The sequence below is a fragment of the Haliotis cracherodii genome, unplaced genomic scaffold (genome assembly GCF_022045235.1).
Source record: "Haliotis cracherodii isolate W230 unplaced genomic scaffold, xgHalCrac1.p SCAF_39, whole genome shotgun sequence".
NCBI lineage: Eukaryota > Metazoa > Mollusca > Gastropoda > Lepetellida > Haliotidae > Haliotis > Haliotis cracherodii.
Genome location: NW_027266296.1, coordinates 694,609 through 709,381, shown reverse-complemented (window position 1 = coordinate 709,381; position 14,773 = coordinate 694,609). Strand labels below are relative to the sequence as shown.

Genomic DNA, 14,773 nt, shown 5'->3' with positions numbered 1-14,773 from the left:
TGGTAAGAGGCGATAACGGGATCGGGTGGTCAGGCTCGCTGACTTGGTTGATGCATGTCATCGTATCCCAATTGTGTGGATCGATGCTCATGATGTCCATCACTGGATTGTCTGGTCCAGACTACATTATTTACAGACCGCCGTCAGATAGCTGGGATATTGCTGAATGCGGCGTTAAACAACAAACAAATAAACAAACATGGTATCTCAGTGAGCTAGCACTATAAAATCTGCATTCGTCCGGACTAGTACAAGCAGCCAAACACGTGCATGCACGTCGCTATATAAGTGCAATATTCTTGGACGCGACGTTAAACCCCATTTCACCTCACCTTATTGTGGACGGCGTTAAACAACATTCATTCACAGCCCATACTTCAAAAACTCAACACAGTTTACAAATTACCTGTTTATTACATAACAAAAGAGTACATAATCTAACTAAAACATACTACGTACATATGATCTCGTACTAGGGGTACTTTCATTTGAAAACACTACAATGACGTCATGAAGATCTGAGTTATGGGATGGTTCTACGACAAACGTTTAGATAACGTCTTCTAATGATAACACGTGTATGGTACAAAGACAGTGACTATTGATGCAGTCGAATTTCAACGACCCCTAACCAAGAAATTCCAACGTCTCTTGGCGGCACAATGAATTACATTGTACACGTCGGGGCCATGATAAATATAAGGTTGAGCACTAACAATACTGGCCGGTATCCGCTGAGGGGTCTGAAGCACCATCCAGATACACTCCATCGTTAATTCTTCACGGGCTGTTATACTTTCCTCCATCACCCGTGAATACACCGTCCGGGGTGTAATAGTGACGTGTGTCTATGTTTAGTCGTGTCATAAACTCGCGTGCAATAAATCAGTGCATGAACTTCGTGCGAACCCTTCCGTTGCCTGATATTTTGAGGCAAGGTGTTGAGTAGATGGCCGCAAGCTAGCACGTGTGGCACGAGAAATATTGCCGATGTAATCGGAGCGCTCATTGGTCAGAGCACTCGCCGGTTTCGTTCTCCTTGGAACCAGGCCGTGGCTTGATTGGCTAGCTAATAATAGCGACTACACCGCAGAGAGAAGGGTGAAGGAGGAAATCTATACAATTCTTGTGAAGTATTGACGACGAAACTGCTAAACTACACGGACCTAGAGTCGACTATTTTTGAGCAAACTGCAAAAACGAAAAATATAAAAGACTAGAAAACCAGAGACAGGTGGTGATATATAAACCAATAGGAAAATACTTTGGAATCGCATTATCTGCGTGTTGATTGTAAAACGACATAGAGATGCTGCCATGGTTTTTGTCAGCAGTTCGAGTATGACTGGGGATGATTGTGTCTTTATAGACACTCGGGCCCGATCAATGAATCGTTCGAAGATACATTAACCGAAGTAATTGCATTTGTTATATACATGATACAGTCTCACCCGGGGATATATCCTTATCGACAATATCAAAGAGGTAGATTTTATAAGAATACAACATTTAAAATTTTGATTTTTCTAATTAATTTAGAAAAGGTTGTATTTTGTCTTTTCAGTGAATGTTACATTCGGCATTCGGGAACAAATCCTTGTTGGTCTAGCATGTTTTGATAATATTCGCTAAATGAACGTTTGTTCCAATGTGTTTGTACGCACATGCGCAGTTGGACCTATTCCAACGTAACACGAACTTGAACTCCGCACACCACCGCAGACATGGACACGGTATACAAAACAATACAGAGCGCCAGTGTGTGGAGTTCAGAAATTTGAAAATGTTCTAGTCGTGACGTGGTGTTTATTCTTTCTCGTTCTCTTCCGTCAATTTGACTTTCTCTTCAATTTTCTCGTCCTTTTCTTCGATAGAGTTCTGAGTGTTCTGTGTGTCGTTCATTTCAACGAGCTCAGTCTTGGCGCCTTCTTCCGCCTCTATGATGGGGTCCACCTCCGTCTGGGCAGGGGTGTAGGACTGCTTGTGTCGGAGGAGGCACTTCTTGGCCTGGGCGACGGTGGCACCGGCAGAGAAGACGTACTCGTACAACAGACCAGCGACGACGCCCCCTACGATGGGCCCAACCCAGTAGATCTGGAAATAAATACACAAGGAATAAGTTAACATTGTAATAACACTTATTCTATTATTATTTCAAGGTAACAATTTAGCGCTTATTATATTTTATATTATATTATATTATATTATATTATATTATATTATATTATATTATATTATATTATATTATATTATATTATATTATATTATATTATATTATATTATATTATATTAGGGGATAACAGGTGCGCGCTTATTCAAAGCGCTCTCACTGCCAAAAAGAGGCATATTATATTGTGCAAAATTTAGGTTTTTAATTTAGTTTTTTTTCCAGCCCAATCACGTGCTTTTAAAATGATATGTGTGCCACTGATGTGTGGGAGAAACGAATTCCTTTGTTATGTGTTTAGTGCACGTGCTCGTGTCTTCCAGCCTATGTGAATCGTTCGATGCCTTCCTTTAGGAAATACACCAGCGTCTCGACATACGGAACCACTTACACTAGTTTCAAGTATGGATACATGTGTGAGTATCATTGAAACCTGAAACCAAATAAATGAAAAGAAACCACATCACGTTTTACGTCACTGATACTCCAGCTTCTAAATTCGGGGCGGTCGTGTAGCCTAGTGGTTAAAGCGTTCGCTCGTCACGCCGAAGATCCGGGTTCGATTCCCGACATATGTACAATGTGTGAAGCCCATTTCCGGTTTTCCCCGCCATGATATTGCTTGAATATTGCTAAAAGCGGCGTACAACCATACTCACTCACTCACTCTAAATTCATTTAAAGATGGCGTACTAACGACTTCATTATATATTTTTACTGAACAAAAAATGTTAGAGATCGTGAATATTTTGGGGGCGTTTTAATGAAATTGTGTGCTCAGTCTTTACTACAAAAGATATCCCCAAAATATTCATCCTCCCTTACTTCATTCTTCAGGATATGTTCGAATTATGTTGCGGGGCCGCAGAGTGGATAGCGCTGCAACCAATTTGTAATATGCATGTGAATTTTGTAATAAGACCTAATTCTCCACTACGATTTAAGGGTGAGGTGTAGGGGGCAATGTTTATTCTACCGGAGGCACGGACGTCGGGTTCCTGTACGTAAGGTGGTGGTAGACTTTGAATCGAAAATGTGTTTTCTGAGATAATATATTTCGAATTCTTTTGAAACATGACACCTTTTAGACATATGCATGTATTGTGTCAGCACAATTAAATATGTGCAGAATGTCTGTATAAACAATTCGTCATATTTGTGTTTGTTGTGTAGCTTTTTCGTTCACATGTAGGAAATTAATAAATCGTCCTGAGTGTGTGAGAGAATGGAGGGCGAAATGCTGAGACAGAAAATAAAATGTCCGGGAAATTAATAAAAAAACGAATGTTTAATTTGGTCTCCAGATGTTATAAAATATTTAGACACTGAGAAATAAACTCACAAGGGTGTGTTTGTTTTTCAAAAACAGAAAAACAGCATCGGCTATCTACTTGTTATCACGAATTTACAAGACATGACCCGCAACACATGTTGGGAATTTATGCGCCAAGGCGGGGTTTTATCACCGGCTCAAAGGGCTGCATAAAATTCTCCAGTTGTCCTTGCGTTCGCTTTCAACATCAACAAAAATCTTAACCTTGGCTTTAAGTTTACTCGACAAAAGGAAAATCTAAACAGTTGTACAATCTTGTAAACACGAGACACCCATGCTTTCTGACAAAAACATGCGTAAGTACATGCGGCTCGTAGTCAGCGCCCCCTAGCGGAAATGTATGTTTACCGGGGTCGGGAGGGCGCCTATCTCCACAAGATAAGACCACCCCATATGGCCTTGGCTGGTAATTCGCACACATATAATGGACCTCGTTTCCAGTGCTAGTGTAACTCACGATTATCTTTTATGGGACAGTTCTAGTGTCGTGTACTTGTCCGCGAATGCTTCTGAAATGTAGCATGACGTAGTACGAAGGATACCCACGTGTGCGTGTGTGTGTGTTTAGATTACCCTTGTCTTCACTCTATCGAGAACACGTGGTTTTCCGCCAGTTTGTTTATGGGTTTTTCAATCGTTGTAAAGTATGCCACTGGACAAACGCATTCTTCTTTCATCAAAGATTCCGTATTCAGTGATGTACCGGAAATTACTTCTTGTAGTGAGATGTATGTTATAGATATATATTTGTATCTTTCTTGTCAAATAACATGTTTATATCGTCGAGTGAAGTGGCAAAGTTGCTTTCTTCAGGATTGGCGCAGCGATGAGTGCAAATGTCAACTTGTCAGGCCGCGAGATGAGGTGAACATGTTACTTGACCAGAAAAGACAAATCCTCAAGTTATTAAGTATATTGTATGACAAGTTATTAAGTATATTCTCTGTCTCATCTTCACGACTATTCTCTGATAACCATGGTGTCGTGGGCCTACTAAGTGTTTAGTAAAACAGGTGTGGTTGCCAGTTCTGTTTTAACGGTTAAATCACATTTAAAGATTTATACTAGATCCCGTAAGTTCATGAGCACACCCCCAACCTACACGCCGTTAGCCCAGGTGCACACCCCACCCCCATACCCCATTAGCCGAGGAGCACCCTAAACCAATGAGCGCAATATATGTACAAAGGAAATTACTCTGTTAATCCAGGTATTTTGTTAATCTGGATTGGTTCCATAGAAACTGTACTGTCCGAATAACCGGGGTTCTCAGTATAAATTGTCGAATAAATGAATATTCTATATCGAGGTTTTTGCTTGGAAGCTAATAAAACTAAATAGCTTTAAATTCATTCATTAAAGAACTTTCGATTCGTGAAGTTGATTTCATGCCATTCAAGTATATAAACCCTCGAAATGTTCAATCAAATGTGCGGCGCGTGTTGAAAAAACCTTGTTCAAGACCGACTACCTTCCCTTTTCCTGAGACAAAGTTGGTACTAATCAGCTTCATAAATTAACATGATTATCTGAAAAACGGAGTGGTAAAGGCCAAACTAAATAGTTGCCAGGTTGCATGAATATGTTGCATACATATATAGGTCGGTATAGGTAGGTATTTTTTTTAATTCAATAATTAATAATGTTTAGATATGATGCTAGTTGTAAAGTATTTCAACATCCGATTCTGTTGCCAAATGTAAAGTATGGGTTTCTTAGTCGTTTCTCAAGCTGTGATAAAACCGTTTGGTTCCCGAGTGAGACAATGGGTCGGCGTTTACCTGAAACTAAAGTATTTTTTTCGCCTAACATGAAATATAATATTCAACTCATATCTTTTGTTCAAGCATTGTTTCCAAATCCGCTGGATGACTAGGCGTAGTGTGTTTGAGAAACACCGCACAAAGCGTCTGAACATACTGGCATTGTTTCATTTTTGCGCCTGTGGACAGAGTACTCAGTTCAAATATTGTGCGACAATTTTCCTAGGTCGTTGGAGTTATGTGGCTCGGCGGGAAAATTTGCTGAGAATGATTTAGTGAGCCGTTACTCTAGCTAAACGCGGAACGGTGTATGAAATTGATACTGGTAATTAAATTCCGGACTACTTGTTTGCTTGTCGATGCAAGGCAAAAAATATTAACGTACGGGCGCGCCCAAGGGTGGGGAGCCGGGCTTGAGACAGGCAAGGAAATTTAACATTTCCCAGGGATATAATGTAGTGCAAATATTGAGGGGGGGGGGGGGGGGGGGGGGGGGGGGAGGGGGGGGGGGGGCGATGAGGTGGAGGCAAATGGGAGGGGAGATGTAAGGTTGTGGTGCAGGGATGTGAACAGGCATGCGTCATTTTACATCTAATGTAGTGAGTGAGTATTGTTTTATGCCGCAATATTACATCACTGTCATGCATGGGGACACCATAAATGGGCTTCACAAATTGTACCCATGTTGGGAATCGAACCCTAGTGTTGGGTGTGACGAGCAAACGCTTTAACCACTCGGCTACCCCACCGCCTCATATATCTAATGTTATTCAGATGTCTCCATTTGTAGGATATAGGTCATCGGCCATTGTACAAGATGCTTGCGTTGCAGCCATATTACAAATTCCAAAAGTGCTTTTCTCAAAATGCATGAAATACATTCGCAGTTCTTGTTGAAGAACATGGAGGAGTTGAGGAAGGGGGTCGTCCAAGATGAAACAAAAAGGGGGTGGTCCTCCTATATGAAACAGAAGGGGGTGGTCCTTCAAGATGAAACAACATAGGCTAATTATGTTTGTGAGTACCGTCAGTGCGGTATACAGAGACATAAACATCAGCAGTAGATGAGGATGGAGATGTAAATGTACGTTCTGGTGGGGGGCCTGTCCGAGAAGAGCGCTGTGGCATTGATGTGTTGCAGGTATGGTGGACATAATTGACCTGGTGTTAATAGAGACAGAAAGGGTGATGAATGCCCGTCTTCATCTGGGATAATTGCATGCGGGAACAAGGGGTCGACGGAAGAAGCAGGCAGTTAATGTTCCATCTGTCGCTTTGAGACTTCCGATTTCCGACGAAGCTACCTTTTGATTAATTTACTATTTAAAAAACACGATATAATAAACATGTTAATGGGAGCATCGTACGGAATGTCATCTAAGATGAGGTACGAATTCTGAATGTACCTGGGACCGGTAGCCTAGCTGTCTTGGGGGCGCAATTGGCTGTGCACAGTCGCGTCCTTTAGGCGTGCTAAAACCTATTAGAAGGGCACGGCTGGCACAGTCGTATAAGGCGCCGCGATTCGCTGTGCTGAGTTGCGTTGCAACACGCCAGAAACATATGATTGTGGGTTCGAATCTCGGTTCCACCCGATTATTTTTCAAGGTTTGTCAGCACCATACCCGTGCTCGTGGGTTTCACCACAGTGGTAAACGTCTAAGACCTGCATCACTTCGGGCTTTCCTCCCACATGAAGCTGACACGCCGTGATATAACTGAAATACTGTTAAAAGCGGCGTTAAACCCAACTCACTCACTCACTCACTACAACCTATTATCGTGGGTTCGAGTCTCATTCTTGTCTGCATACCCGAACTCATAGATTTCCCCAGAGATTCCAGGTTTCCGGGTTTCGGGGCTCCAAGCAACTAATGCTGTCCGTAAGATGCGACCAAGTAGATAGAGTGGTCAGGATCGTTTGAATGTGTTTCATCGTGCCCCGACGGCGTGGATCGTTGCGTGTAATATCAATCAATTGTTTGCCTGGTCCAGACTCGATTATGTACAAATACAGCTGAAATTTTGGTTAGTGCGGCGTAATACAACAAAGAAACACATACCCAGTGATCAGCCCATCCGCCAACGATTACCGCAGGACCAAAGCTCCTTGCAGGGTTCAGACCAGAGCTTGTGAAGGGAATCTGGAAAAGACAACTTACAATGAGTTCAAAGGTTATAAACACGATTATGTTATTAAAACAACAAACCAAACCAAACCAAATAACAGGATTAAATCGAATTCGTTAAATGTTGGCTACTGATGCTTATAGTGCACTGATTCGTTATAACAATGCAATTATTTATAGTTTATAGTCAGCCTACAACAGTCATACTTAATTGTCTAGCGTATTATATCACCATTCCATCATGATATATACGCCACCAACGTTTCCAAAGTTAAATCGCTTCTATCTCTAACCATGCACAGAATTTCTCTCGCTCATGAGAGCAATTTGATTGGACAACTATTTTTAGCGTCTTGCTATTCGAATCGAACTCGAAAGTAAGCTGTAGTAATAAACGGGTCCAGGGTCCAGGGTAATAAAATGGAACCCGCGAAGACCCGGTTTAGAATTGGTCTTCAGCAATTCATGCTACCCGTAAAAGGCGACTTTGCTTGTCGCAAGAGACGACTAACGGGATCGGGTGGCCAGGCTCGTTGACTTGGTTGATGCATATCATTGTATCCCAATTGCATGGATCGATGCTCATGATGTCAATCACTGGATTGTCTATTCAAGACTTGACTATTTACAGACCGCTGTTCAACAAAAGACAAAAATAACATGGAAATATAGTACCATGTGTAATAAGGGATGACGTCAGCGGGTGCCAATGTAAAGTTAGCACATAAACTTGATAATGGATGATTTATGAAGGGAACTTCAATGGATTCCTATTTTCCTATCTCCGGATACCGATCCTCCCTACCGAGAAGTCAATCTGATATAACGCTCACCCCACCGCGTTCAATCGAGAATAAAATATGTGGTATAAGCGTATCGCCAACATTACCATTTTACATTAAGATCCACACCAAGATTGCTTTTCACAGACCATTATGTTTATTTAGTTTATCAATACCACTGAGGGCAATGTTTATTACCCGGAAATATGAATGGAATTGAAAAGGTAACCTTATGCTTAATGACACAGAAATATTCCTACGTCTCTGGTTCTACATTAACAAACTATCAGGCATTCCGATTGGATATCAGCAGTGCCGGTTAACACATGTCTCCGATAATGAACTCGGGTGCAACGTTTCGTCTTTTTATGGTCCTAACTTACTCTGGTATTGCCATTAAGGATTTCACGTTCAGGATAATTGGTTTTTCATACGGGTCTTAATCTTTGACACAGTGGTCCGTAGCTTGCGTAGATATGTTATGTTTGAGCGATGGGCGTAAGTGGTGATCGGTTGTACACGTGTTATAACAGGTGTTTCTTGTAAGTCCGTTCTATTGGGCGTGTAACACAACACTGTCATAACAAACCTGTTGAGGAATAGCAGGGATTCATGTTACAGAAGTGGTGTTATAATTTATTTAATATGTTCCATGTTTCAAATGGAAGAACTAGCTTAAAGGAATTTGTTCCAGAAAAAGAATTGCCCTGGTTTTACCAACAAAGGAAGAGTGTATGCCGGAAGGCCAGAAAAATGTGTTTGGGATAACAAATAAATTGTTGGCTATCTTTTCAGAGAAATCAATTGCATGTCTTGAAAAATCACTGTGAGGTAGTAAACATCTTCTTGTATCCTTATGGAGATTGTTACAGTAATATACGGTTATGACGAATACGCTTATAACGAACTGACGGATATAAAGAACTTACTTTTTGGTCCCGACTACTTGCTGTAGTCATGCTGTATATGTACTTATAACGAACTACGGTTATTACGAACTAAAATTAGTAGTCCCTTTGAGTTCGTTATGACCGTAGTTCACTGTATATGTAAAGTACTTTACGACAAATATGAAAAACCCACATGTTAGCACCATTATAAATCGACTTATGCGTTGTAAGTTCATATATCTGTATTTCAAAAAGGCAGACACAAAAAATAACAAAAAGTCCAAATTAGGAATACAATGTATTGTTATATTACATTACATTGAATATTTTAATTCAGAAATAAATTGGTACTTGTTTGCGTTGCCAATTTTTGCGACTGGGTTCCGTCTAAGCGCAAATGGGCATGGCTAAAACTATTGTCAACTCGTTGTGTAATGATTCATATATATTGCAAAAGCTATTTAAAACACATCTGGAATTATACAATATGATTGAACGCATTGAACTGTATCTTGGGTATATTTGTATATGCAAGACATATGCAAAGGCAAAAACTATTCCTGAGGGATTCTTTGACCAAAGTACTTTAAGTCATACGCGCATTCTGATTGGTTTGTCGCAATTTCGCACATAACTTTCATCGATAGGGGAACGATACTTCTTTCAGGTAACGGAAAGGGGCGAGTGGTGACGAACGCCACTAAGGATGAGGTTGTGGTCATGAAATGAAGGGATGTACATAAAGAATAGACTCCAAACAGATAATGCATGTGACGTCATCATTGGAGAAGAACAATTGTAAACTATGACTTCACAACAGAAGCAAGATCACTCGTAGGATTTGGGCTCATTAGAGTCACAGCAAACCTTCACCGCGTCCATACGGAGCTATCCCAACAGCCCCCAGTAATCAAAATATTAACCATCATTATATTTCAATATTTGCTTGGAAATCGTGCAAACCGCAAGGTCAGTGAAAGGGCGACTAACAACAGGAAATGGTAATTAGGGACTATTTATACCAATGTCGTCAAGTAGACTGTCTCCCATATAGCTATGCCCTATGTAACGAAAATAGTTCAGTATTTGAGCATATGTTTTTATAACAACAAAAATCCCCAAATTTCCTTCACACGGAACAAAGGGCCCTCTGTGGCCTTGAAAACAACGCGGCCTTATCTCACAAAGTGCAATTGAAAACTCCAGTCGCCAGAAGCTAAATCTAATTTAGATAGGAAGCCAGGAATCTCGTTTCACGCCCACATTTTGAAATGTACGCCACTCGAGTCTGGGGGTCATGGTTGAGGGGTCAAGGGGGCGTGGCAGGGAAAACATGGTTGTAGAGTGAACGTGACTCAGTGAATGGGAAACAATGGTGTGAGATTAATGATGGACAAAGAAGATAGGAGTCTTTGTCAAGGAGGTTTCATTGTTTGGTGTTTGTTGATGAATTGATTTTTCGGAAAGTGATTTTATAAATCTCACATCAAACACCACGTATAAAAATAAATCCGTTATTGAAAAATTGTATTAACGAAATATTTACAAATTCATGTATATATTTTAAAATGAGTATTGGTTGTAGTAACGACTGATTTTGTAGCGGTAGTAGCAGTAGAAGTAGTTGTAATAGTAGTAGTCGTTATTGTGGTAGTAGTAGTAGAAGTAGTTGTAATAGTAGTAGTCGTTATTGTGGTAGTAGTTGTCGTTATTGTGGAAGTAGTAGTCGTTATTGTGGTGGTAGTAGTAGTAGTAGTAGTAGTAGTAGTAGTAGTAGTAGTAGTAGTAGTAGTAGCATAACGCTTATTCTCTGAAAATAGATAATCTTGACAGAAACAAGTTCAGGGTGACTGTGAGATACTCTAACGTAACAGTAGCAGCTGAAAAAGTACACACAATGAAATAAGATTAATATTATAAAAGCTTTAACAGAATATATTTCACAATCTTCAAAGACTGATTGAAATATATCTTCCACGAATAGCGATGATGCAGCATCCTTGAAATTTTTATTAAAAAAATCTTGGTCCTCAAACACAAGTTTGAAAATGATATCTTTGTAATAGATACCATGTCATTAGACCACGGCCTGTGTGTTTTTGTAAGTATTTTTTTCGTCTGACCTAGAAAATCCATCCGCTCAAGCAGAACACCGGGATCAATACAAGGGGAACTTTTACGCTTTCGTGAATAAGTGATTGAGAGACAAAAGTATTTGATTTATGGGTGCCAGCTTTGTTAATTCACCCACAAGATTGTTCCTCCCCCCGCGGGCGTAAGCCGCACGTGAAGGAGGTATTCATGGCAGGTGTTGGGGGGAGGGGGGTACACAATCGCGTGCTCAGTGCAACCACCTAACCTACTTCTAGCGTCCCTACCCTCCCGCGGCCGCTCTCGATCACTACCCTACCCCCCCCCCCCCCCCCCCCCGCGCGTCACTGAATTCCTCCCCTCCTCACCCCACCCCTCAGTGTTTCTCCGGGCCCAGACAGAAGTCAGAGATGGGATCAAAGCCGCCCGGGAGTGTCAGTGATACTACCCGGGAGAGAGATGTCGCCATGGAGATTTGAAACTGACCAATGAGGGTCCGCGATTATTGAACTGACAGATCAGAGTGTTTCATTGTGATTCATTGTGTAACTAGTCTTTGAAACAGTAGTATGGTTTAAGAAAATAAATTCTGAATATGATTTATCATTCACGAACTCAGTAAACATTAAATCGAGATGGTTCTAAAATAAAGACTTTAATTTTTCATATAAATTCGCTTTTAAAGGGAACGCTCTGAATCAATTAGTTGACTTCAAACTATTGCGCGCTCTTATTAAAAGGTGCTTCTTTTGAACACATGGAATTAGCTGTGAAATCAACTCTGATCTCATTAACGCATAAAAGGCGGAAAGGTCCACTTCAGACCCTTGTGGAGTCTTAGTGATCAAATAGGCGCGGGAACTCTCTCCATTCTCACACAAAGCCGTCGTTAAAACCAGGGGCATACGATGATGTAACGTTCAGACGTCACATTGGTCCAACGTTAGCCACATCCGGGTCCTACTCTGGCGCTTGTCAAACGCCACATGTTTACAACCACCGACAACCGAGACGCCACTTTGTTTATTTTCCCTCCAGTTTGCGCTTCCGACGACGCGAACGTTTACAAATTCACCCAAGGCAGCTAAAGTAGCAAAATCTTGACATTGTGCGGTCAGTAATCTGACACCTTCGTTTTTTGTCTCCCAATTCACGCATATACAAAAGCTATCTTTCATCTATGACAGACCCGTTCAAACCTACTCCCTATCGCATAAATAGAAATTCGACCCGTCCCCGGTTGATGTAATCGAATGAAAGGGCTGCTGTGTTTTTTTTACCAATCTATCTTGACATTGAAGTCACTGTGTAAAACATGGCTGAAAATCGGCGATAAGCTGCAAGATCTTGAAAACGGGTTGACAAGGAGGCAGCTGCACCCAATGGCTGACTGGGCGTGTCGAAGTTTATCTTCCCGATATTTGATAGTTATTCATTTGTCCAGAAGTCGACACCCATTTCTAATGAAGAACAGGATGTGATTTGAGCGCCTCTTAACGAACCATACTTTCAGTCCGAAAATAACAAAAATAGTTCTACTTATGCTATTGTTTTGGCAAGGGGCGTGTACTTTAACCGTTCATAACTTCAGGAAAACACTATTTACATTTGAACCCCCTGACTTCATAGAGGTATCAAATCCTCACCTAACATAAGACCAAATACACTGACGTTTGAGAGGCAATAGTCTGTTTACACAATGCAGCCCGTGTTAATCTATGGGGCTGTTTATCTACAAAAAAAAATCGTATCCGTTGCATGTATAATCTGATTAACGAAAGAGTCAATATTGTTGACGATACAATGATTTTCGTTTTAAAAAAGCTTGGTATCTGTGAGAAAAATAAACTTTTCCCGCCATGGGTAACTAAAAGTTTGTTACTTCCGCGTTAAATCCCACATGCACCCTCAGTATTTGTTAGTTCCGCTTTATCAAGGAAAGCTTAAACCTCTGACAAATAAGTCTACATGTTACGGATGCCTCAACCTCTTTGAACATGATATATTAATACCCGCTTGGGTGTATGCTATGGTAATGGAGGCGACATGTATCCTGTGAACGGATTTGATACGTGTTGCACCTTCTACCATACATTAAAAGGACCGCTTAATTGGTTGACAAGGGGATAATATAGAAATGAGTAGTGTACTATTACCGAGTTCCCACTACCAAAACGTAACTGACAGACATATAATTTTACAAATGAAAATGAATTATATATTAAAACTCAAGTAGAATTTTAATTATTCTGTAAAACTTAAATATTATAGAGTTTTACTTTCAGCACTGAATGTCTATGAAAAAATTCAGAATCGTGGCTATCATAATTGTTTATAGTTGTAATAAGGAAATGAAATAATAAATGATGTTTGTTAACTATATTTTATTTATTATCATTCACAAGCACCGTTTTAAAATAGTTTTTGTAAAACGCAATATGGGTTGAAATGTAAGAACTCTCTCCAGAAGTGACGTTAAAAAAGTTGTACTTACGGCGAACAAGTGGCACACAGCGACAGCCAAGCCAATGGTGAGAGGGGCCGAGCCACGGAGATCCTTCCTCACCCCGTCATTTGAGGCAAACACAGCGATCACCAATACAAAGGTAATAATCAACTCTACCCCGAATCCTTGGGGTGCGGTGACGCCGTTCTTCAACACCGTGGAACCAAGGGTCCCTCTCATGCTAGTAGGTGTCAGTCCATACAGAATCCCCGCCCCTAGGATTCCACCCAGGCACTGAGCGATCATGTAGAGTACCCCCCTGACGATGCTGACGCGTCGGGTGACGAGGGTGGCAGCGGTGACGGCAGGGTTAAAGTGGCCGCCACTTATGTGGAAGAAAGCCCACACCATCGTCCCGACGGCAAAACCGAAAGTTAGGGAGATCTGAACAACGGTGGGATTATGGGGGTCAGACCAGTTGAGCCAGGACCCACACCCCAAAAGGACGACGAACAGGGTGCCGAATGTCTCGGCAGCCAACGCCCTCCATAAGTTGGGGCTCACCAAATCCTCGAAATTTTCCTGCATGATTCCGTTCTTCATGACCAAGCGTGCCAGAGTAGCGTCGTGTGCGTAACGTCATGCTTTATAGTCTTCCGTCCCGTCTCCTCATTGGCTGAATCGTCAAGGCTTCATAACAAATTCTCAAGCGCCCCCCCTCTCTCTCTCCCTCCCTCCCTCCCTCCCGCCTAGATGTCAGCCCAGCGTCCCAGCGCGGGGGATGTGCAGCATTCTGGGTCCCCGACATGTGTCCTACAATGCCAGGTGTCAACACCGCATCATCTTGATATAATCGTTATTGTCCGAGCCGATTTCTATTACGCCAGAGCCGCTAATTGTAGCAAGCTTCACATTAGAGGAAATTACACGTATAGCATTTCCTGGGGAAATCTGTATTGTGAATGTGATAATTAGGCCGGCGTCTTTGTATGTGGCATGGGAAGGGTGGTTGTGTTAGCCTACTTATAAACTCTCCTTCCAGTTCACTAACAAGACTTTGAATGTACGTAGCTTTTATCACCCCCTCTTTGTGCTGGTGCGATTCTTCGTGATCTTACAACCGAGTGATTCACCGAATGGTATCGACAAATGGGGGAAATACAAACATGAAA

At 41.4% G+C, this 14,773-nt stretch overlaps 1 protein-coding gene across 1 annotated transcript; it reads right to left on the bottom strand.

The window, feature by feature from the left end:
• Positions 1-400: 400 nt before the first annotated feature.
• On the bottom strand, positions 401-14,247 carry LOC139478115 (aquaporin AQPAe.a-like). Its single transcript, XM_071260430.1, has 3 exons — positions 13,650-14,247; positions 7,327-7,407; positions 401-2,094 (listed from the first exon to the last, which is right to left on the bottom strand). Exons 1-3 carry the CDS (start codon positions 14,202-14,204, stop codon positions 1,807-1,809), a joined length of 924 nt encoding a protein of 307 aa, XP_071116531.1. The 5' UTR covers positions 14,205-14,247; the 3' UTR covers positions 401-1,806.
• Positions 14,248-14,773: the final 526 nt, after the last annotated feature.